The sequence below is a fragment of the Pristiophorus japonicus genome, chromosome 18, assembly GCF_044704955.1.
Source record: "Pristiophorus japonicus isolate sPriJap1 chromosome 18, sPriJap1.hap1, whole genome shotgun sequence".
NCBI lineage: Eukaryota > Metazoa > Chordata > Chondrichthyes > Pristiophoridae > Pristiophorus > Pristiophorus japonicus.
In genome coordinates, this window is record NC_091994.1 from 7,040,818 (window position 1) to 7,066,215 (window position 25,398).

The 25,398-nt window shown below is 48.1% G+C and overlaps 1 protein-coding gene across 6 annotated transcripts in view; it reads left to right on the plus strand.

Annotated features, from left to right (window-relative positions):
• The window catches only part of LOC139228531 (tyrosine-protein kinase JAK2-like), a 112,078-nt gene that overhangs the window by 42,025 nt on the left and 44,655 nt on the right, over window positions 1-25,398 (plus strand). For all 6 annotated transcript variants that reach the window (XM_070859611.1, XM_070859610.1, XM_070859613.1 and 3 more), the window contains 5 exons: window positions 2,831-2,950; window positions 5,713-5,870; window positions 11,651-11,762; window positions 12,875-13,055; window positions 22,123-22,247. In XM_070859611.1, the coding sequence (XP_070715712.1) occupies window positions 2,831-2,950; window positions 5,713-5,870; window positions 11,651-11,762; window positions 12,875-13,055; window positions 22,123-22,247 (696 nt within the window). The remainder of the gene's footprint in view (window positions 1-2,830; window positions 2,951-5,712; window positions 5,871-11,650; window positions 11,763-12,874; window positions 13,056-22,122; window positions 22,248-25,398) is intronic.

Here is a 25,398-nt window from a genome sequence, read left to right on the forward strand (position 1 = left end):
CGCAAAGAGACTCGAGGTGCTCAGCGCCCTCCCGGATGCTCTTCCTCCACTTTGGGCGGTCTCGGGCCAGGGACCCCCAGGTGTCGGTGGGGATGTTGCACTTTATCAAGGAGGTTTTGAGGGTGGTCCTTGAAACGTCTCCTCTGCCCACCTGGGGCTCGCTTGCCGTGTCGGAGCTCTGAGAAGAGCGCTTGTTTCGGGAGTCTCGTGTCGGGCATGCGGGCGAGGTGGTCAATGCTTCGATGCTGGGGATGTTGGCCTGAGCGAGAATCCAGAGAGTGGTGAGAATGTGGAACTCGCTGGCACAGATTTAGATGAGGAAAGATGGGAGGAGGCTCGAGTGGAGTATAAACACCGGCATGGACTGGTTGGACCGAATGGCCTGTTTCGGTGTCGTATATTCGATAGGGAATGTAATCATATGTAAACCCTTCATAATTTTGAACACCTCTATTAAATTGCCTCTTAACCTTCTCTGCTCTCAGTACAACCCCAGCTTCTCTAGTTTCTCTGGATAGCTGAAACCCCTCACCCCTGGGACCATTCCAGTCAATCTCCTCTGCACCCACTCCAAGGCCTTGACATCCTTCCTAAACTGTGGTGGCCTGAGTTGGGCACAATACTCCAGCTGAGGTTTAACCAGAGATTTCTAAAGAGTTAGGATAACTTCCTTGCTTTTATAAAGCTAAGGATCCTCTCGGCTTTTTTCAACAGCTTTATCCTGCCACCTTCAAAGATCTGTCAATCCATGGCTTTACCGTTGAGCAATTCAATTCCATGGGTTTTCCTTCAAGCTTATTCCCATTCCCAAACCTCAAGTATGGCTGGTCTAATTCCATGGGGGCATAATTGCCCCTTTTTATAACAAGATTAATTTTCTGTACTGCAATTTTTTTTGACAGACAGGTGACAAGCCACGCCCCCTGTCAAGCTCCGCTTCCCCCGCCTCCCCAGCTGAATCGTTCTCCAAGGGGGCCAATCAGAAATAAGGGGTGGAGCCTGTTGGCCATTTTTGCCGTACAAATAAGTGTGTCCTTTTATAACCCCATCAGCACCTCTGGGGGGCGCTAGTGGGTCGCAATGGCACGTTTGCCCAGGGAAGGTGAGGCATTGCCGGCTCCTGGGAAAATGCCCCGGAGGTTTGGGGGAGGGCATTGTCCCGGCAGTGCCGCGCCCCACCGTTAGCGCCCCAGGCTGCCGCGCAACTGTCGATGATGTAATCGCCGTGCGTGCCAACCTCTCACCGCCCCCACGCCGGCCCTTTTCCGCCCCGCGCGGTAAGTTGCCCCGGCGGGCCGCGAAGCTGGCTGACATCCGCTGCCAGGAACGCCCCTTAAAGGGGAGGCCTTCAGCTCCCCGGGCCGACGCCTTTATTTGTCGGCCAACTCTTGCATCGCCCCGACAATGGCGAACCTTCGCATTGACCGGCACTCCAGCGTGCAGCCCGGCGCTCTGCTTTGGGTGGCAGGCCGCTGGCCCGGTCTGACCCATCACTGGTGGCCCGGTGGTGGCCACCAAGGGCCTACAGAGTGCTCAGCGGCCCTTCCCCTTTAATGGAAGAGGAGGGACAGTGAGGCACAACACGGAGCATCAGCCTAACGCTGGCCTCAGCACTACCCTACTGCCCCGGTAGCGCCCCTCAGTAGAAGCGGAGCACCGGGACAGCGTTCCGATCCCTCTGAGGGGAGTGAGGCCCAATTCCGCGTCGGGGTCGGGACCTCCGGGCCAGGCGGTAAAAGTCCCATCCCCGAAACTGGAGCGAGGACCAATTTTGCCCCCATCTCTTGTCAGCTGTAAATGATGTTTTCCAATTTGAAAACTGTCGGTAGACATTGGGTTCGATGATACTCCTTCTCAATATCTAACTCCACACAGTGTGGACTTTGGAGGAGGGTGTTACAGCAGCTTGATTCTCTAACATGTAGGGCCCTTCAACTCTGTTATATATGCAGACTATAGATATACTCTCTGTGTAGTCACTGTATAGTTGCATAAGATGGAGACTGGTTACCTGATGTACTGTCAATAAGGTTTACACTGTGTATATACTATGCTGGCACCACTAGAGGGTGCAACTGGTGGAGACTGGGGTTTCCTGCCCCTGTGGCAGAGGCTGTCCACCAGAGGGCACTGCGGTGGGAGACCTGAGGGTCACCTGCATAGGTGTGCAGGGCCCAGTATAAAAGGATGCCCACCATGCTTGTGCCTCACTCTGGAGTTACGAATAAAGGACCAAGGTCACTACCGTTTGAGTACAACACATTGCCTCGTGGAGTCATTTATAAGTAAATCACAGACATAACAAACTCACTGAGCACCAACTTTCCAACCAGCGCGGGGATCGGAGGCATCTGCCCGAGAGGGAGGGAGTGAGGGGAAACCAAAGGTGAATTATCCGAGCAATAGGCGAGAGTGACGTCAGTAGTTCTGGGAAGAAATGGCCCGGCCTATCTCGTGGTCCATGGCTCAAAGAAACCTAAAGAAGGAGGAGAATGGAACAGAATGTAGGAGAGGGGTCTGCACAGAGTAGATAGGCAGAAGGGCCGAGGTCCAGAGGACACAGATTCAAGGTGATTGGCAGAAGAACCAAAGGCCAAATGAGGAAAATCTTCTTCTCACAGCTCAGCTACTCCTCCCTCCTCAGTGGCTCAAGAATCTCTTGTGTGAAACTTGAGATTAGGAGCTTCGGGCAGAACACAATGGGTGAACAGAAGCTCTTAGGCTACAAGATAGACTATTCCGATCAGTTTATAATAAAACCCTGGCTGTAACTCGCTTGATTGCTGGATGCTAAGATGTTCTCTCTTTGACTTTCTCTCTTGTTTGGCAGTGGCAGCCGTTTTGTGACTTCCCAGAGATCGTGGACATTACTCTCAAGCAAGCCAGCCGCGATTACGTCTTGGAAGAAAGCCGGATTGTCACACTTACTAAACAAGACAACAAGCTTTTGGTAAGCGTTAACTAAATGCCGACTTTCACATTCCCAGCACGTTGTCAACACATCGAAAGCACCGATCAGAGAGCTGAGTCTGTCATTTCTCAGCAGCAAGCCCGAAAGCTCATTCATAATATTTACTCCTATGTATATATATATATATATATATATATATAAAAATATATAATATGCTTTTTTAAAAACTTTTTGCCAAATGTCCAACGCTCCCCTACAGAGCCAAGAACACTGGCCATGACCTCGGGAACCTTGGTTCAAGTCCAGCCCAGATCGCTGTGGTGAAAGACGGCTCTCACAGACCGGTCTACGGTTCCCGAAGAAAAACTGTTTGCTTTGCTCTCGATTCGGTGCCAAACTGCTTATTAGTTTAGCACATGGAGCAAAGAAGGTTCAAGAGAAGGTTGATAGAGGTGTTCAAAAGCATGAGTTGTGTAAATAAGGAGAAACCGCTTGCAGTGGCAGGAGGGTGGCTGACCAGAGGGACACAGATTTAAGGTGATTGGCAAAAGAACCAGAGGGAGAGATGAGGGAACATTGTTTTTTTACACCGCGAGTCGTTGTGATCTGGAACGCGCTGCCTGACATGGTGGAGGAAGCAGGTTCGAGAGTGACTTTCAAAAGGGAAGTGGATAAGTATTTGAAAGATCAAACATTTGCAGGGCTACGGGGAAAGAGCAGGGGGGAGTGGAACTAATTAGATAGCTGTTCCAAAGAGCTGGCACAGGCACGATGGGCCGAATGGCCTCCTTCTGTGCTGTAGCATTCTATGATTCTATAACGACAAGGTCCACCTCAGCCAGAAAGGCTATAGCAATGGGTGGTGTTGTAAGTATATCATTGAGGCTGTTGTGGAAGTCTGAGCGAGGTTTGTTCTGTGCCTAAGCCATGCTCTATCTGATCCAGGAATACCTGATGGGGCAGTACAGAGGGAGCTCTACTAAAAGTAGGGAAGTCCTGCTACAACTGTACAGGGTATTGGTGAGACCACACCTGGAGTACTGCGTAGAGTTTTGGTCTCCTTATTTAAGGAGGGATAAACTTGCATTGGAGGCTGTTCAGAGAAGGTTCACTAGGTTGATTCCTGAGAGGAAGGGAGTTGTCTTGTGAGGATAGGTTGAGCAGGTTGGGCCTGTACTCATTGGAATTTAGAAGAATGAGAGGTGATCTTATTGAAACATATAAGATTCTGAGGGGGCTCGACTGGGTAGATGCAGAGAGGATGTTTCCCCTCGTGGGGGAATCTAGAACTAGGGGGTATAGTTTCAGAATAAGGGGTCGGCCATTTAAAATGGAGATGAGGAGAAATTTCTTCTCTCAGAGGGTCGTGCATCTTTGGAATTCTCTGCCCCAGAGAGCTGTGGAGGCTGGGTCATTGAATATATTTACGGCGGAGATAGACAGATATTTGAACGATAAGGGAGTAAAGGGTTATGGGGAGCGGGCGGGGAAGTGGAGTTGAGGCCAGGATCAGATCAGCCATGATCTTATTGAATGGCGGAGCAGGCTCGAGGGGCCAGGTGGCCGACTCCTGCTCCTATCTCTTATGTTCTTATGTTTCTTACGTACCTGACTCGGGAGTGCTGAAGCTGAATGAAGGAACGAGCCGGTATTTATACACCACCTTACGTCATACAGGCATCCTGAAGCATTAACCAACCAATAGCAAGACACGCGGTTTATAATGAGAGGGAGTAGCAAGAGAGGGGAATGCAGAGGAGCAATGGCTGTGTCTAAAATAAAGAACAATAGCTGGCAAAGAGAGTGTGGTTGGAGGTTTCGGAGTTAGAGAAAGAGCAGTGAGCAGATAGCAAGGTTCCCATTTATAAAGATCCAGGAGTGTGTGAGAATTGTCTGAGAGATTATCTGAATCGGTAGCTGTGCTCAATTCATGAACGAACTTGGGCTCCGTGAAGTATTTGCTCCAAGGGTTCTTTGTTTCAGAATTCATAGCAACACATCGCTATTAAAAACTAGTTGGTTTATTAACCAAGGTTTAACAATCACACTACACATTACCAGTTCATCCACTAGGCTCACAACTGCATACCTCATCGTGGATGACCTAGACCCAACTGGCTGGGATTTTATTGAGTCTTGTGAACATCATGTGACTGGCTAAGCCACTCACAATGCAACAGCTCTACAACTATTTTGGTGAAAACTATAAATCAAGTGCCCCCTTATTAACCGACAAATTAAACAAATTAAACTTTTAACATTAAAGGATCAAATTAAAATTTGGTTTCCGGGGGTAATGATGCACTCCAGTCCCTCCGGCGCCCACCTCTCACGGAAGGCTGCGAACGTACTGGTGGACACCGCGTGCTCTATCCTCAGGAACACCCTGGCTCGAACGTAATCGCGGAACAGAGGCAGGCAGTCGGGCTGAACGACCCCCTCGACTGCCCGCTACCTGGACCGGTTAATGGCCACCTTGGCCAGGCCCAGGAGCAGTCCTACGAGGAGGCCCTCCGACCTGCCCGCTCCCCTCCGCACAGGGTGCCCAAAGATCAGGAGCGTGGGGCAACAGCTCTACAAACCTGCGAGGATAATCACGGGTGCACACGTTATGGGCTTTATCTCCACAATATCTGCTGAGCACTTGTGCTGTTTTTCAACTCAAAAGTATACAGGCCAACTCTTTAGTGTGGTTCTTATTTACTGTAGTTTTAAGGAATATGACTTCATTCTGATTGGCAGACTGTTCCTGTCTGGGCGCACGTCTGTCTAACAGCTGTCTCGCTCCTTCTACCTCACAGGAGGCCGAGTTTCCCACTCTGAGAGAGGCGCTCTCCTTCGTGGCTCTTATCGACGGGTATTATAGACTGACGGCCGATGCACATCACTATTTCTGCAAAGAGGTTGCTCCACCGAAGCTGTTGGACCACATTGAAGACAATTGCCACGGACCCATCACGTATGTTCAAGGGTTGGACATTACAACTCTCCGAGTGAGGGTGGACCATCTCCTTTAGGGGACGAGTGATTAGAACTATATGTGTCTTTAAACTCTTATTATCTTCTTCAGTTTCTATTCCTTGCTGTGGCTCAGTGGGTAGCACTCTCTCCTCAGAGTCAGAAGGTTGTGGATTTGAGTCCCACTCCAGAGACTTGAGCACATAAATCCAGGCTGACACTCGCAGTGCTGTACTGAGGGAGTGCTGCACTGTTGGAGGTGCCGTCTTTCGGATGAGACATTAAACCGGGACCCTGTCTGCTCTCTCAGGTGGACATAAAAGATCACACGACACTATTTTGAAGAAGAGCAGGGGGAGTTATCCCCGGTATCCTGGCTCAATATCTATCCCTCAATCAACGTCACTAAAACAGATTATCTGATCATTGTCACATAGCTGTGTGTGGGAGCTTGCTGTGCGCAAATTGGCTGCTGCCTTTCCCACATTACAACAGTGACTGCACTCCAAAATTACTTCATTGGCTGTAAAGCGCTTTGAGATGTGAAAGGTGCCATATAAATGCAAGTATTTTTTTCTTTTTTTTCCCACTGGTCACATTATATCATCCACCTGAAAGAATAGGCAGACAAAGAACTTGCATCCAGGTTTCTGCCGGTGCTATTCACCAAGTGCACCCTATGGTGACTATGACAATGGTTTCCATTTTATTGTCTCTTCCTCCTTGTTAAGATGCCTGTCATCCATTTTGCTCCTCCCTACAATGGGAACCCATGGGGTGGGTATCAAGCTCTGCCGGTACTCTATGAGACATCTTGTTGGAGTCCCACCACATGTGACACAACGCACCATCACCCAAGTACCATCCCTGTAGCACCATGTTCCTCCACCATCAATACATATCCTTTATAAACATGAATAATCCTAACTCGCACCGAATCCCGCTCACCCATCGCCCCTGTGCTCGCTGACCGACATTGGCTCTCGGTCCAGCAACACTTCGATTTAAACACCTCATCCTTCTTTTCAAATCCCTCCACAGCCTCGCCTCCTCCCTATCTCTGTAACTTCCTCCAGCCCCACAACCCTCCCTATTGCTGTAACCTCCTCCAGCCCCACAACCCTCCCTATCGCTGTAATCTCCTCCAGCCCCACAACCCTCCCTATTGCTGTAACCTCCACCAACCCTACAACCTTCCCCATCCCTGTAACCTCCACCAGCCCTACACACCTCCCTACCTCTGAAACCTCCTCCAGCCCCACAACCCTCCCTATCGCTGTAACCTCCTCCAGCCCCACAATCCTCCCTATCTCTGAAACCTCCTCCAGCCCCACAACCCTCCCTATCGCTGTAACCTCCTCCAGCCCCACAACCCTCCCTATCTCTGTAACCTCCTCCAGCCCCACAACCCTCCCTATCTCTGTAACCTCCTCCAGCCCCACTGTTAAGTATGGAAGAATTCCACAAGACTGAGTACTGTGAGCTAAAACTGATGTGACCTTAGTCTCTTTAATACAACTCCAAAGTGCCTAAGCAGCATGGCAGACAACCTTTTATACTCCCTTGCACGAGGTGTGCAGGTGACCCTTGGGCCTCCAACAGTTGCGCCCTCTGGTGGCAAGTCTTACACAGTTACAATGTTTACATACATAACACCCACAACCCTCCCCATCCCTGTAACAACCTCCAGCCCCACAACCCTCACTAACGCTGTAACCTCCTACAGCCCCACAACCCTCACTAACGCTGTAACCTCCAGCCCCACAACCCTCACTAACGCTGTAACCTCCTACAGCCCCACAACCCTCACTAACGCTGTAACCTCCTACAGCCCCCCACAACCCTCACTAACGCTGTAACCTCCTACAGCCCCACAACCCTCACTAACGCTGTAACCTCCTACAGCCCCACAACCCTCACTAACGCTGTAACCTCCTGCAGCCCCACAACCCTCACTAACGCTGTAACCTCCTCCAGCCCACAACCTCCCCAAGATCTCTGCACTTTTCCAATTCTGGCCTCTTGCGTATCTGTGATTTACATCACCTGACCTTTGGTGGCCGTGCCTTCAGCTGCTTGGGCCCCAAGCTCTGGAACTCACATGGCTCCGGTTGGGTTGGAGTGTAGAATGTTTCAGTATAAGGGGTGTTTACTACGCGATATAAATGCGTGTTGTTGTTGTATCCACAGAGCATGACACAAGTGCAGTGAATTCTGGCACAGGAGATCAATGTGTCAGGGTGGGTTAGAACATTGACTATCCCGCTCTGGAACCTGGATTTGAATCCAAACCAGACTAAGGATGTAGGATTGCCCTCTCTCAGAAGTCTGGTACAAGAGTCTAATTTTGACACTGGGACAAGTGGGAATAGGTCCAAACCAATTAATGGAAATGTTATGACTGACCTTGGGACGTTCTTCCTACAAAACGACAAATGGATTTCCGCATCGGATAGTGGAGCCAAAAAAAGCCCTGGGATCGTTTAGAAGGCGGTTGGATGCTGTGATGGGGGGACTGTAGCTTTTTCTCGATGGATAGGTTAACAACAATAACAATAACTTGCATTTATATAGCACCTTTAATGCAGCAAAACATCCCAAGAGATAGGGAGGGTTGTGGGGCTGGAGGAGGTTACAGCAATAGGGAGGGGTGTAGGGGCTGGAGGAGGTTATAGAGATAGGGAGGGGTGTAGGGGCTGGAGGAGGTTACAGAGATAGGGAGGGGTGTAGGGGCTGGAGGAGGTTACAGAGATAGGGAGGGTTATGGGGCTGGAGGAGGTTACAGCGATAGGGAGGGTTGTGAGGTTGGAGGAGGTTACAGTGATAGGGAGGGTTGTGAGGTTGGAGGAGGTTACAGAGATAGGGAGGGTTGTGGGGCTGGAGGAGGTTACAGCGATAGGGAGGGTTGTGAGGTTGGAGGAGGTTACAGTGATAGGGAGGGGTGTAGGAGCTAGAGGAGGTTACAGAGATAGGGAGGGGTGTAGGGGCTGGAGGAGGTTACAGAGATAGGGAGGGTTGTGGGGCTGGAGGAGGTTTACAGCGATAGGGAGGGTTGTGAAGTTGGAGGAGGTTATAGAGATAGGGAGGGTTGTGGGGCTGGAGGAGGTTACAGCGATAGGGAGGGTTGTGAGGTTGGAGGAGGTTACAGTGATAGGGAGGGTTGTGAGGTTGGAGGAGGTTACAGAGATAGGGAGGGTTGTGAGGTTGGAGGAGGTTACAGTGATAGGGAGGGTTGTGAGGTTGGAGGAGGTTACAGTGATAGGGAGGGTTGTGAGGTTGGAGGAGGTTACAGTGATAGGGAGGGGTGTAGGGGCTGGAGGAGGTTACAGAGATAGGGAGGGTTGTGAGGTTGGAGGAGGTTACAGCGATAGGGAGGGTTGTGAGGTTGGAGGAGGTTACAGAGATAGGGAGGGTTGTGAGGTTGGAGGAGGTTACAGAGATAGGGAGGGTTGTGAGGTTGGAGGAGGTTACAGCGATAGGGAGGGTTGTGAGGTTGGAGGAGGTTACAGCGATAGGGAGGGTTGTGAGGTTGGAGGAGGTTACAGAGATAGGGAGGGTTGTGAGGTTGGAGGAGGTTACAGAGATAGGGAGGGTTGTGAGGTTGGAGGAGGTTACAGAGATAGGGAGGGTTGTGAGGTTGGAGGAGGTTACAGAGATAGGGAGGGTTGTGAGGTTGGAGGAGGTTACAGCGATAGGGAGGGTTGTGAGGTTGGAGGAGGTTACAGAGATAGGGAGGGTTGTGAGGTTGGAGGAGGTTACAGAGATAGGGAGGGTTGTGAGGTTAGAGGAGGTTACAGTGATAGGGAGGGTTGTGAGGTTGGAGGAGGTTACAGAGATAGGGAGGGTTGTAGGGGCGGAGGAGGTTATCAAAGGATTGTTATCAAAACAAAATCCGACTGAGCCATATAAGGACATAGTGGGACAGGGACTTGGCCAGAGAAGTAGATTTTAAGGAATGTCTTAAAGAAAGAAAGACTTGCATTTATATAGCGCCTTTCACGGCTACCGGACGTCCCAAAGCACTTCACAGCCAATGAAGTACTTTATGGAGTGTAGTCACTGTTGTAATGTGGGAAACACGGCAGCCAATTTGCACACAGCAAGCTCCCACAAACAGCAATGTGATAATGATCAGATAATCTGTTTTTGTTATGTTGATTGAGGGATAAATATTGGCCCCAGGACAGAGGGATAATTCCCCTGCTCTTCTTCAAAATAGTGCCGTGGGATCTTTTACTTCCACCTGAGAGAGCAGACGGGACCTCAGTTTAACATCTCAGCTGAAAGACGGCACCTCCAAAAGTGCACTACTCCCGCAGCACTGCACTGCGAGTGTCAACCTAGATTTTTCGTACTCAAGTCCTTGGAGTGGGACTTGAACCCACAACCTGCTGACTCAGAGGCAAGAGTGCTACCCATTGAACTACAGCTGACCCTTAAGGAAGGCAGAGAGGTGGAGAGGTTTAGGGAGGGAATTCCAGAGTTTAGGACCCAGGCAGCTGAAGGCACGGCCACCAATGGTGGTGTGATTAACACAGGGATGCTCAAGAGGGCAGAATTGGAGGATAAGTTAAGATGGGCCGAATGGGCTTCCTCTGCCTTGCGATTGCGCAAAAAGTTTGCAAAATGCCGATCCAATTCTTAGTCTGTCCCTGATCAGTGTCAGTCTCGCTCAAACAAAGGGCCACAAGGGTGCTTTACTAACCAGCAGAAATGTTCTACTTGTGGTATGGCATCTGTCATGTATTCAACCAGCATTGTAACCCATGTATAATCTGACCTAAGTTGTACACTGTGAGAACAATGACCACTAGGTGGTGAACTTGTGGGAGACACTCCTAACCTGGACCTTCAGGTATAAAAGGGGAAGCTCCACCCACTTTCATCACTTGAGTGCTAAGGAATAAAGGACAGGTCACAGACTGACCTTCTCTCAAGCATGGGCCTCGTGTGCATTTATACTGTATAGTAAGGACGTATCAATGGCGACGAGAAACTGGGATTTAAACCACGCGAGCATGGCCACTAGCAGAATAGACGAGAGGTACTGTGTTAAGGAATGGTTGGGACAGAGATTCAACATTGTTAAAGCAGCACACAGTTCTCCAGGCAGACAAGGGCAATCGGGCATGCCCCAACATGTAGTCAAACCCAGCGGGGGAGTTCGACAGAGACAATGGCAAGCTGAACGGCGATTCACGTCATTGCAAGGGACAATGCGGCCAGTAATGGGGCCATCAACACCTGTTAATGGCACACTCAAGGACAGTCACAGGGGCAGTCAGGGACGATCGACTGGCAAGGGACCTTTTGTTTCCAACAACAGCTCATGCTGGAGGCGTGGAGGCACACACTCAGCCGGAGTTTGCAGAGATGAGCAAAATACCTGCAAAAATTGCAGAAATGAACGCTGGGGGAAATCGCTGGAAGCTGAAGTTCAGCGAGTTCATGTGGAGCACGTATACAGTTCATACACCAGGACGCCACCGATAATGATGAAAGTGGGTGGAGCTTCCCCTTTTATACCCAAAGGTCCAGGTTAGGAGTGTCTCCCACAAGTTCACCACCTAGTGGTCATTGTTCTCACAGTGAACAACTAGTCAGGTTATACATGGGTTACAATGCTGGTTGAATACATGACATCACCTCCCCCCCAAAGTCAGACCAAAGCAGTGCTGGCAACCCCATGGCAGCAATTGTTCCCCCCCCACCCCACCTCCACCCTCTGTGGTATTTTCAGGCTCTTGTTTTTATTTTAAGTTGCTTGTTCTTCCTCAACAGCTCTGAGTTTGCCGTGTACAAGCTGAAGAAACGTGGAAACGGGAAAGGTCTCTACATCCTGCGTTGCAGCCCCAAGGAGTTCAACAAATACTTCCTGACCGTTTGTGTTGAAGTAAGGTGCTAGCTTAGGTTGCCAACTGCTTTGGTTTGGAAATACATTCTCCTACTCATGTAGTAAAGGGTGTCAGCCGTGGCTCAGTGGGTAGCACTCTGGCCTCTGGCTCAGAAGGCTGTGGGTTCAAGTCCCACTCCAGGAACTTGAGCACAAAAATCTAGGTTGACACTCCAATGCAGTACTGAGGGAGTGCTGCACTGTCGGAGGTGCTGTCTTTTGGATGAGACGTTAAACCGAGGCCCCGTCTGCTCTCTCAGATGGACGTGAATGATCCCACGGCACTATTTCAAAGAAAAGCAGAGAAGTTATCCCCAAAGTCCTGGCTAATATTTATCCCTCAATCATCATAAGAAAAATAACAGTTTATCTGGTCATTATCACATTGTTGATTGTGGGAGCTTGCTGTATGCAAATTGGCTGCCGTGTTTCCCACATTACAACAGGGACTGCACTCCAAAAGTACTTCATTGGCTGTAGAGCGCTTTGAGACACACCATGCATCCTTTGAGGTGTTCCCACGCTCCTGCTGCCCTTGTCCTTCTAGGTGGGTAGAGGTCGCGGGTTCAGGAGGTGCTGCTGAAGGAGCCTTGGCGAGTTGCTGCAGTGCATCTTGTAGATGGTGCACACTGCAGCCACGGTGCGTCGGCGGTGGAGGGAGTGAGTGTTTAAGGTGGTGGATGGGGGGCCCATCAAGCGGGCTGCTTTGTCCTGAGCTAAGTTAAGAATTGGTAATGACAAGTTGAGATGAGGAGGAATTTCTTCTCTCAGATCTGTGGAATTCGCTGCCTCAGAGAGCTGTGGAAGCTGGGACATTGAATAAGTTTAAGACAGAGAGAGAGACAGTTTCTTAAGGGATTAAGGGGTTACGGAGAGCGGGCAGGGAAGTGGACGTGAGTCCATGATCGGATCAGTCATGATCGTATTAAATGGCGGAGCAGGCTTGGGAGGCTGTATGGTGTGGCCTACTCCTGCTCCTATTTCTTATGTTCTTATGACATGATACCCACCTTGGGTTCGGAAAGGCTGCTGTGGCCAAGGTATGTGAGGAATTATATACCAATTCCACTGGGATTTCAGTGCGTTTGATAATACCCTTTTGTTTGGTGCAGACGGAATTTGGAAAGGATTACAAGGACTGCCTGATTATAAAGGAGAAGACCTATGCTCTGGCTGGCGTGCAACGGCAGTTTGAGAGCCTGAAGGAGCTTCTCAATTACTATCACAGCACTGGCCTCATGTCAGAGGGCGTCAACATCCAGCTCAACACCTGCTGTCCACCCAGACCTAAAGGTAAAGGGCTTTCTATTCCCAATGTTCTCTCTGGAATTCCCTCCCTAAGCCTCTCTGCCTCTCCCTCCTCCTTTAAGACGCTCTGTAGAACCCTACCTCTATGACCGATAATTTGGCCACCTGTCCCAATATCTCCGCAGGTGGCTCGGTGTCAAATTCTGTTTGCTAATCTCTCCCGTGACTATGTTAAAGGCACTATATAAATGCAAGTTGATGTTGCTCATCCTTGGCTTAAGCCAGCAACTGACGCTAGATATGACCCCATGGGCGCTGACTGACCTCTGCTACCTCAGCCAAGAGGCCATTCTTCCTGAGTGACCCTAGGCAGTGAGTGTTACCTGGCCGCGGGGACTGAGGAGAGAATCGTAGAACTTTACAGCACAGAAAGAGGCCTGTGCCAGATCTCTGTAAGAGACATAAGAACATAAGAAATAGGAGCAGGAGTCGGCCATTCGGCCCCTCGAGCCTGCTCCGCCATTTAATACGATCATGGCTGATCTGATCATGGACTCAGGTCCACTTCCCTGCCCACTCTCCATAACCCCTTATTATCCCCTTATCGTTTAAGAAACTATCTATTTCTGTCTTAAATTTATTCAATGTCCCAGCTTCCACAGCTCTCTGAGGCAGTGAATTCCACAGATTTACAATTCTCTGAGAGAAGAAATTTCTCCTCATCTCAGTTTTAAATGGGTGACCCCTTATTCTAAGATCATGCCCTCTAGTTCTAGTTTCCCCATCAGTGGAAACATCCTCTCTGCATCCACCTTGTCAAGCACCCTCATAATCTTATACGTTTCGATAAGATCACCTCTCATTCTTCTGAATTTCAATGAGTAGAGGCCCAACCTACTCAACCTTTCCTCATAAGTCAACCCCCTCATCTCCAGAATCAACCGAGTGAACCTTCTCTGAACTGCCTCCAAAGCAAGTATATCCTTTCGTAAATATGGAAACCAAAACTGCACGCAGTATTCCAGGTGTGGCCTCACCAATACCCTGTATAACTGTAGCAAGACTTCCCTGCTTTTATACTCCATCCCTTTTGCAATAAAGGCCAAGATTCCATTGGCTTTCCAGATCACTTGTTGTTCCTGCATATTATCCTTCTGTGTTTCATGCACAAGTACCCCCAGGTCCCGCTGTACTGCAGCACTTTGCAATCTTTCTCCATTTAAATAATAACTTGCTCTTTGATTTTTTTTCTGCCAAAGTGCATGACCTCACACTTTCCAACATTATACTCCATCTGCCAAATTTTTGCCCACTCACTTTGCCTGTCTGTGTCCTTTTGCAGATTTTTTGTGTCCTCCTCATATATTGCTTTTCCTCCCATCTTTGTATTGTCAGCAAACTTGGCTACGTTACACTCAGTCCCTTCTTCCAAGTCATTAATATAGATTGTAAATAGTTGGGGTCCCAGCACCGATCCCTGTGGCACTCCACTAGTTACAGATTGCCAACGCGAGAATGAATCATTTATCTTGACTTTCTGTTTTCTGTTAGTTAGCCAATCCTCTATCCATGCTAATATATTACCCCCAACCCCGTGAACTTTTATCTTGTGCAGTAACCTTTTATGTGGCACCTTATCAAATGCCTTCTGGAAATCCAAATACACCACATCTTCTTTAGTCTCATTAACTTGGCGTTACCCCCACAATCTTTTTTTAATTTAATTTTTTACATATTAATCCCACTTCTGTTTGTACAACTATAATGGATTCTGCTAAGTGCCACTGTTTCTGCGCTGGATTTCCAAGTACAGACAACCCTTGGTCATAAAACACATCTTTCTCACCTCGCTCTTCATTGTTTTAAGGATGATCTTAAACTTCAGCCCTCTGGGTACCGACTCACTGATCAGCTGAAGCAGTTATTCCCAATTCACCTCCTCAAAGCCCCTCATAGTTTTGAATACTCTATCAGAGCTCCTCTTAACCTGCTTTCTTCTAATCAAAGGAGCTCCAGTTTCTTTAGTGATACAAAACTAAAACCTTTCATTCCTAATATTATCTTTGTCAAAGAAAGAACTTGCATTTATATAGCCCCTTTCATGTCTCAGGACATCCCAAAGCACTTTACAGCCAACAAGGTTCTGTTGAAGTGTAGTCACTGTTGTAAAATAGGAAACGCAGCAGCCAATTTGCGCACAGCAAGCTCCCACAAACAGCAATGAGATAATGACCAGATCATCTGTTTTAGTGATCTTGATTGAAGGATAACAATTGGCCCCAGGACACAGGGAGTGTTTCCTTGCTCTTGTTCGAAATAGTGCCGTGGGATCTTTTACCTATTTGTGGGAGCTTGCTGTGCGCAAACCGACTGCCGTGTTTCCTACACTACAACAGCGATTACACTTTAACAGAACTTTGTTGGCTGAGAGGGTAAATGGGACCTCGGTTTAACCTCACCCCTCCGTACTGCACTTGAGTGTCAGCCTGGATTATGCCTCTTTCGAGTGGGCCTTGAACCCTTGCCTTTCCGGCTCAGAGGTGAGAGTGCTACCTGCTCAGCAAAAGCTGATTACTTGGCTCAGTCCCACCTTCCTGCACCCTCTCCATGGCCTTGATATACCTAAAACAGACGGACAGAGCTGCATTTACAAAACTGGACATGATATCCTGACTTGGCCTAACCAATGATTTGCATCACATTCGCATCAAACTAGTGAACCTTCGTTGCACTGCCTTCAAGGCAAGTATATCCTTCCCCAGATAAGGAGACCAAATCTGTGCGCAGTACTCCAGGTGTGGTCTCACCAAAGCCCTGTACAATTGTAGTGAGACTTCCTTACTCTTATAGTCCAACCCCCTTGCAATAAAGGCCAACATACCATTTTCCTTCCTAAATGCTTGTTCAATATTAAGGGTACTGTAGTGTGGTAGTTGTGATACTGGACCAGTAATCCCACAAAGGAAGTGGCATACAAATTGGCCAGAAATAGCAGCGAACCCGGGGACTGGGAGAAATTTAGAACTCAGCAGAGGAGGACAAAGGGTTTGATTAGGGTAGGGAAAATGGAGTACGAGAAGAAGCTTGCAGGGAACATTAAGATGGATTGCAAAAGTTTCGATAGATATGTAAAGAGAAAAAGGTTTGTAAAAACAAATGTAGGTCCCGTGCAGTCAGAATCAGGGGAAGTCATAACGGGGAACAAAGAAATGGCGGACCAATTGAACAAGTACTTTGGTTCGGTATTCACTGAGGAGGACACAAATAACCTTCCGGATACAAAAGGGGTCGGAGCGTCTAGTAAGGAGGAGGAACTGAGGGAAATCCTTATTAGTTGGGAAATTGTGTTGGGGAAATTGATGGGATTGAAGGCCGATAAATCACCAGGGCCTGATGGACTGCATCCCAGAGTACTTAAGGAGGTGGCCTTGGAAATAGTGGATGCATTGACAGTCATTTTCCAACATTCCATTGACTCTGGATCAGTTCCTATGGAGTAGAGGTTAGCCAATGTAACCCCACTTTTTAAAAAAGGAGGGAGAGAGATAACAGGGAATTATAGACCGGTCAGCCTGACATTGGTAGTGGGTAAAATGATGGAATCAATTATTAAGGATGTCATAGCAGTGCATTTGGAAAGAGGTGATATGATAGGTCCAAGTCAGCATGGATTTGTGAAAGGGAAATCATGCTTGACAAATCTTCTGGAATTTTTTGAGGATGTTTCCAGTAGAGTGGACAAGGGAGAACCAGTTGATGTGGTATATTTGGACTTTCAGAAGGCTTTTGACAAGGTCCCACACAAGAGATTAATGTGCAAAGTTAAAGCACATGTGATTGGGGGCAGTGTGCTGACATGGATTGAGAACAGGAAGCAAAGAGTAGGAGTAAATGGGGACTTTTCAGAATGGCAGGCAGTGACTAGTGGGGTACCGCAAGGTTCTGTGCTGGGGCCCCAGCTGTTTACACTGTATATTAATGATTTAGACGAGGGGATTAAATGTAGTATCTCCAAATTTGCGGATGACACTAAGTTGGGTGGCAGTGTGAGCTGCGAGGAGGATGCTATGAGGCTGCAGAGCGACTTGGATAGGTTAGGTGAGTGGGCAAATGCATGGCAGATGAAGTATAATGTGGATAAATGTGAGGTTATCCACTTTGGTGGTAAAAACAGAGAGACAGACTATTATCTGAATGGTGACAGATTAGGAAAAGGGGAGGTGCAACGAGACCTGGGTGTCATGGTACATCAGTCATTGAAGGTTGGCATGCAGGTACAGCAGGCGGTTAAGAAAGCAAATGGCATGTTGGCCTTCATAGCGAGGGGATTTGAGTACAGGGGCAGGGAGGTGTTGCTACAGTTGTACAGGGCCTTGGTGAGGCCACACCTGGAGTATTACGTACAGTTTTGGTCTCCTAACTTGAGGAAGGACATTCTTACTATTGAGGGAGTGCAGCGAAGGTTCACCAGACTGATTCCTGGGATGGCGGGACTGACCTATCAAGAAAGACTGGATCAACTGGGCTTGTATTCACTGGAGTTCAGAAGAATGAGAGGGGACCTCATAGAAACGTTTAAAATTCTGACGGGGTTAGACAGGTTAGATGCAGGAAGAATGTTCCCAATGTTGGGGAAGTCCAGAACCAGGGGACACAGTCTAAGGATAAGGGGTAAGCCATTTAGGACCGAGATGAGGAGGAATTTCTTCTCCCAGGGAGTGGTGAACCTGTGGAATTCTCTACCACAGAAAGTTGTTGAGGCCAATTCACTAAATATATTCAAAAACGAGTTAGATGGAGTCCTTACTACTAGGGGAATCAAGGGGTATGGTGAGAAAGCAGGAATGGGGTACTGAAGTTGCATGTTCAGCCATGAACTCATTGAATGGCGGTGCAGGCTAGAAGGGCCGAATGGCCTACTCCTGCACCTATTTTCTATGTTTCTATGTTTCTAAATATAACTTTCATGAAGTTTCCTTTCATTTCTCTAACACTGCAGTATCACTGGGAGATAGTTCTACAGGCAATGAAATATTGCATGAGATATCTCCACTGGTGTTCCTTACAGAATTACGGGATTGGTGTTAGATGGTGAAAGATGAGCTCTTAGATTTTGTTTATATTAGTTCCTGGGATGTGGGCGTCGCTGGCAAAGCCGGCATTTATTGCCCATCCCTAATCGCCCTTGAGAAGGTGGTGGTGAGCCGCCTTCTTGAACCGCTGCAGTCCGTGTGGTGAAGGTACTCCCACAGTGCTGTTAGGGAGGGAGTTCCAGGATTGTGACCCAGATTCCTGCTATAAAAGAGAAGTTCTGGTTCCAGCAACAATGGGGGTAGATTTTCATCAATGCCTGGGCGGTGAATTAGCAGAGGATAACCTGAATGAAAATCGGGCAGCTTCTATAACGGGCCAACTGTTCTACCAGATTACCTTCCCTAGAAATCATAGAATCACAGAAATTTACAGCACAGAAGGAGGCCATTTTGGCCCACCATGTCCGCGCCGGCCGACAAAGAGCTATCCAGCCTAATCCCACTGTCCAGCTCTAGGTCCGTAGCCCTGCAGGTTACAGCACTTCAGGTGCACATCCAAGTACTTTTTAAATGTGGTGAAGGTTTCTGCCTCTACCACCCTTTCAGGCAGTGAGTTCCAGACCCCCACACCACCCTCTGGGTGAAGTAATTTCCCCTCATATCTCCTCTAAACCTTCCCCCCAATTACTTTAAATGATGTCCCCTGGTTGTTGACCCCATCTGCCAAGGGAAACAGGTCCTTCCTATCCACTCTATCTCGGCCCCTCATAATGTTATACACCTCAATCAGGTCTCCCCTGAGCCTCCTTCTCCAAAGAAAGCAGACCCAGCATCTCCAATCTTTCCTCATAGCCAAAATTCTCCAGTCCCGGCAACATTCGGGACCAATATCCTCGTGGGGAGGGGGGTTGCTAGTGCTGTTGGGGAGGGTTTAAACTAGCTTGGCAGGGGGATGGGAACCTGAAAGTAGGGAGGGGAGTAAAGCTGGAATTAGAAAGCAAAAATAAAGAAAGTGAGTTTGAAGGAGAGAGGAAACAAGCAGGAAAAAAGGGTAAAAAAAAACAAATTTAAAGGCAATTTGTCTAAATGCACGTAGCATTTGTAACAAAATAGATGAGCACAAATTGAGACAAATGGGTATGATCTGATGGCCATTACAGAGACGTGGTTGCAAGGTGACCAGGATTGGGAATTAAATATCCAGGGGTACTTGACAATCCGGAAGGACAGACAGAAAGGAAAAGGAGGTGGGGTAGCTCTATTGATAAAGGATGAAATCACTGCAACAGTGAGAAACGATATTGGCTCAAATGATAAGGGCATTGAAACAGTTTGGGTGGAGATAAGGAATAATAAGGGGAAAAAGTCACTGGTGGGCGTAGTCCATAGGCCCCCTAACAGTAGCAACTCTGTTGGTCGGATATAAACCAGGAAATAGTGGAGGCTTGTAAAAAGGGAACAGGTGATTTTAACCTTCATATTAATTGGACAAATCAAATTGGTCAGGGTAGCCTTGAGGAAGAGTTCATAGAGTGCATAAGGGACGGGTTCCTTGAGCAGTACGTAACGGAACCAACCAGGGGGCAGGCTATCTTAGATCTGGTCCTGTGTAATGAGACAGGGTTAATAAACAATCTCCTAGTAAAGGATCCACTTGGAATGAGTGATCATAGCATGGTTGAATTGCAAATTCAGATGGAGCGTGAGAAAGTTGGATCTCTAACCAGCGTACTAAGCTTAAATAAAGGAGACTATGAAGGTATGAGGGCAGAGTTGGCTAAAGTGGACTGGGAAAATAGATTAAAGTGTAGGATGGTTGATGAACAGTGGTGTACATTTAAGGAGATATTTTGCAACTCTCAAGAAAAGTATATTCCAGTGAAGAGGAAAGGGTGTGAGAGAAAAGATAGCCATCTGTGGCTAACTAAAGAAATAAAGGACGGTATCCAATTAAAAACAAGGGCATACAAAGTGGCTAAAACCAGTGGGAGGACAGAAGACTGGGAAGCTTTTAAAAGCCAGCAAAGAACGACTAAAAAAATGATTAAGAAAGGGAAGATAGACTATGAAAGTAAACTAGCGCAAAATATAAAAACAGATAGCAAGAATTTCTATAGGTATATAAAAAAGAAAAGAGTGGCTAAAGTAAATGTTGGTCCCTTAGAGGACGAGACCGGGGAATTAGTAATGGGGAACATGGAGATGGCAGAAACTCAGAACAAATATTTTGTATCAGTATTTACAGTAGAGGACACTAACAATATCCAACAGTGGATCGTCAAGGGGCTATAGGGGGGGAGGAACTTAACACAATCACAATCACTAAGAAGGTGGTACTCAGTAAGATAATGGGACTAAAGGCAGATAAATCCCCTGGACCTGATGGCTTGCATCCTAGGGTCTTCAGAGAAGTAACGGCAGGGATTGTGGATGCATTGGTTGTAATTTACCAAAATTCCCTGGATTCTGGGGAGGTCCCAGCAGATTGGAAAACTGCAAATGTAACGCCCCTATTTAAAAAAGGAGGCTGACAAAAAGCAAGAAACTATAGACCAGTTAGCCTAACATCTGTAGTTGGGAAAATGTTGGAGTCCATTATTAAAGAAGCAGTAGCAGGACATTTGGAAAAGCAAAATTCGGTCAGGCAGAGTCAGCATGGATTTATGAAGGGGAGGTCATGTTTGACAAATTTGCTGGAATTCTTTGAGGATGTAATGAACAGGGTGGATAAAGGGGAACCAGTGGATGTGGTGTAATTGGACTTCCAAGAGGCATTTGACAAGGTGCCACATAAAAGGTTACTGCACAAGATAAAAGTTCACGGGGTTGGGGGTAATATATTAGCATGGATAGAGGATTAGCTAATGAACAGAAAACAGAGAGTCGGGATAAATGGTTCATTCTCTGATTGGCAAACAGTAACTAGTGGGGTGCCACAGGGATCAGTGCTGGGACCCCAACTATTTACAATCTATATTAACGACTTGGAAGAAGGGACCGAGTGTAACGTAGCCAAGTTTGCTGACGATACAAAGATGGGAGGAAAAGCAATATGTGAGGAGGACACAAAAAATCTGCAAAAGGACATAGACAGGCTAAGTGAGTGGGCAAAAATTTGGCAGATGGAGTATAATGTTGAAAAGTGTGAGGTCATGCACTTTGGCAGAAAAAAAATCAAAGAGCACGTTATTATTTAAATGGAGAAAGATTGCAAAGTGCTGCAGTACAGCGGGACCTGGGGGTACATGTGCATGAAACACAAAAGGTTAGTATGCAGGTACAGCAAGTGATCAGGAAGGCCAATGGTATCTTGGCCTTTATTGCAAAGGGGATGGAGTATAAAAGCAGGGAAGTCTTGCTACAGTTACACAGGGTATTGGTGAGGCCACACCTGGAATACTGCGTGCAGTTTTGGTTTCCATATTTACGAAAGGATATACTTGCTTTGGAGGCAGTTCAGCGAAGGTTCACTCGGTTGATTCCGGAGATGAGGGGGTTGACTTATGAGGAAAGGTTGAGTAGGTTGGGCCTCTACTCATTGGAATTCAGAAGATTGAGAGTTGATCTTATCGAAACGTATAAGATTATGAGGGGGCTTGACAAGGTGGATGCAGAGAGGATGTTTCCACTGATGGGGGAAACTAGAACTAGAGGGCACGATCTTAGAATAAGGGGTCGCCCATTTAAAACTGAGATGAGGAGAAATTTCTTCTCTCAGAGGGTTGTAAATCTGTGGAATTCGCTGCCTCAGAGAGCTGTGGAAGCTGGGACATTGAATAAATGTAAGACAGTTTCTTAACCGATAAGGGAATAAGGGGTTATGGGGAGCGGGCGGGAAAGTGGAGCTGAGTCCATGATCGGATCAGCCAAGATCGTATAAAATGGCGGAGCAGGCTCGAGGGGCAGTATGGCCTACTCCTGCTCCTATTTCTTATGTTCTTTTCCTCGTAAATCTCCTCTGCCACCTTTCCAGTGCAATCACATCTTTGCTGTAATGTGGTGACCAGAACTGCCCGCAGTTGGCTCTTCCCTCGTTGCTCCAGTCCTGATCAATGTTTCCCTTTGCTCTGCCTTTCCAGAAAAGTCCAACTTGATTATCATACGCAGTAACTGCACTTCTGACCTGCTCACCTCGCCTGCCATGCAACGGAGAAACGTAAATCAGATGATGTTCCACAAAGTAAAGAAGGAAGAGCTGATCTGGGTGAGTCAATCATCGTGGCACGAAAATGGAACGTTTAACACAATAAAAGGCAAACACTGCCGATGCTGGAAAATCAGGAAATGCTGGAAACGGTCAGCGGGTCAGGCAGCATCTGTGGAGAGAGAAACAGAGTTGACGTTTCAGAATGGAACATTGGACGTTGACTTCAAGTTCATGGCATAGAGTACGAAGGGTCAAATCATTGGTTTCCGGGTCATTTGCGACCCGGTTTATCGCCGGCTTTTGACCCTCCGCGGCGAAAAATGGGGCGGTGAGCTCTTTTGCGTCCGGGCGTGATCCTCGGGTCGGTGTTTTGCTTAGACACAACGCCGGAGAGAGCTGCACCGGCTGGCATTGCGACACCGTCCGGGTTTCGAGACTCACCCGAGCCGTACGCCGCGAAACGCGCCCCAGCGATGCCCGCCGGGAAAACACAGCGGCCGGCCGTGCCGACGGCGGTGAGTTGGATAAACTGCAAAAAAACTAAGTTCCCGTTGTTACTCATTTATTTATTTTTTGCAGCGATTTACGTTGTAAAGGAGGCTGGCAATGTTTTTTGAATACCTTGGTGAATGTTTTCCCAAGGCCTCTCTCAGAGCGCTCCCGGCCCCGCACTAACGTTGGCGAGGGTCCCGTTTTTGCGCCGGAAAAAGTCGTACAACGCCTCCCTTTGCGCCCGGCGCAGGGCCCAAATTGCAAAAGTTGCTCCGCAAAGCGCCAACTTTAACCGGGCGATAAATCCCCCGCCCCGAAAATAGGACAGCCGAAAATCCACCCCAATTACCATGGCAATGAATTTAGCCAACCTGGTGCTGCAATTTCACGCTCAGGTGCACTTGCAACTCAGAGAGTGGGAGGGCGAGGTGATGTCAAGCTTGAATATTTTTGTTCCTTTTATATTTATGTTCCTATCAAGGATTAAGGTGAGGAATGTCCGATTCCCGGCACTCAGTATCAGGCACACCCGGGTCAGGTGTAGTACAGCGAGGGGCAGATTAACGCTCCCTCTACTCTCCCCCCAACAAAATACACCAACATCGCTCACTACGGCAGTGCGACCTTCTCCCAGTTCTGAGCGAGGCTGAGTGCCAAATTTGGAACAGTTTCGTGCCGTAGCCCCGAACGACTCGGAGACGGACGGAGATTGTCTAAATTCATTGTACGCAGGACCCGTGCCGGTGCTGTCTTTGAACCCAGAAGTGAAAGTCTTGTAGCTTGCAACACCCAGTTTCCAAGAAATACAGGTTAGGTGAGGACAAACCGGTATATTGAAAGCTGTAGATTACAGGAGGAAAGGTGAGAAAGATTTTACAGCCAATGAAGTACTTTTTAAGTATAGTCAGTGTGGGAAACACAGCAGCCAGTTTGTGCACAATCATTTATTCATAGGCAGTCCCTGGGAATCGAGGAAGGCTTGCTTCCACTCTTAAAATGAGGCCTTAGGTGGACGAACAGTCCAATACGAGAGCCACAGTCCCTGTCACAGGTGGGGCAGATAGCCGTTGAGGGTAAGGGAGGGTGGGACAGGTTTGCAGCACGCTCTTTCCGCTGCCTGCGCTTGATTTCTGCATGCTCTCGGCGACGGGACTCGAGGTGCTCAGCGCCCTCCCGGATGCACGGAAGTGCATCCGGGAGGGCGCTGAGCACCTCGAGCCTCATTGCCGAGAGCAGTAAGCTCTCAGAAACAGCAATGTGACAATGACCAGATCATCTGTTTTTTAGTGACGTTAATTGAGGGATAAATATTGAGACTCAGAACACCAGGGATAACTCCCCCTGCTCTTCCTCAAATACTACCATGGAGGTGGTTCAGAGAAGGTTCACTTGGTTGATTCCTGAGATGAAGGGGTTGTCATATGAGGAAAGGTTGAGCAGGTTGGGCCTATACTCATTGGAGTTTAGAAGAATGAGAGGTGATCTTATTGAAACGTATAAGTTTCTGAGGGGGCTTGACAGGGTAGATGCAGAGAGGATGTTTCCCCTCGTGGGGGAATCTAGAACTAGGGGGCATAGTTTCAGAATAAGGGGTCACCCATTTAAAACAGTATTGAGGAATTTCTTCTCTCAGAGGGTCGTGAATCTTTGGAATTCTCTACCCCGGGGAGCTGTGGAGGCTGGGTCATTGAGTATATTTAAGGTGGAGATAGACAGATTTTTGAATGATAAGGGAGTCAAGGGTTATGGGGAGCGGGCAGGGAAGTGGTGTTGAGGCCAAGATCAGATCAGCCATGATCTTATTGAATGGTGGAGCAGGCTCAAGGGGCCAAATGACCCATTCAGCTCCTATTTCTTATGTTGTTATGTTCTTATGTCCGCCTGAGAGGGCAGAGGGACCTTGGTTTAACATCCCATCCGAAAGACGGCACCTCCAACAGTTCAGCGCTCCCTCAGCACTGCACCGGGAGTGTCAGCCTAGATATTTGTGCTCAGGTCTCTGGAGGAGGGGGGCTGGTAGATCACAGCCGCTTGGCTATTGGTCACTCTGATATCTTCCTTGAGCGGAGACATGTGCTCAGGTCTCCAGAGTGGCACCCACAACTCTCTGACTCCGAGGCGAGGGTGCTACCCGCTGAGCTACGGCTGATAAGTGGAAGGGAGGATCGAGGGAAGTGAGGAGTTCCACAGTTTTGAGGGCCTGGAGAAGGAATGAATTGGAAAGAATGAATGTGACAACCCTGGATTTCAACACAGCGAGCGGAGAAAGAGTTTGTAGGACACTTACGGAATTTAGAGTGACAAGTATCTAACATTCAGAGGAACAGTGACAGTGGTAGTGTCGATAAACTGGAGCATGATGGACAGTTTCGATAGCGTGAATAGGGTTAGTCTATTTTCTCTGGTCGGGGAACCAGTAATGAGTGGTCATCAATTTAACATTGTCGCTAAGGAAATGAGGGGAAGGAGCAGGAAGAAATGTCTTTAGTGGAAGGTTTGTGGGGGCATAAGGACATACGAAAAATGCCGGACAGGTAAAGACCCTCTGGTCCATCGAGCCTGTCCCACACAATTGCGTTACCTTGCGTATCTCAAAGTATACACTCCACCCCCATCCGAAACCCTGGGAGAGGCAAAAAAAAAATCAGAAATAAAACCCAGGCCAATTTGGGGGGAAAAATTTGGGAACTTCCTCTCCGACCCATCTAGGCGATGG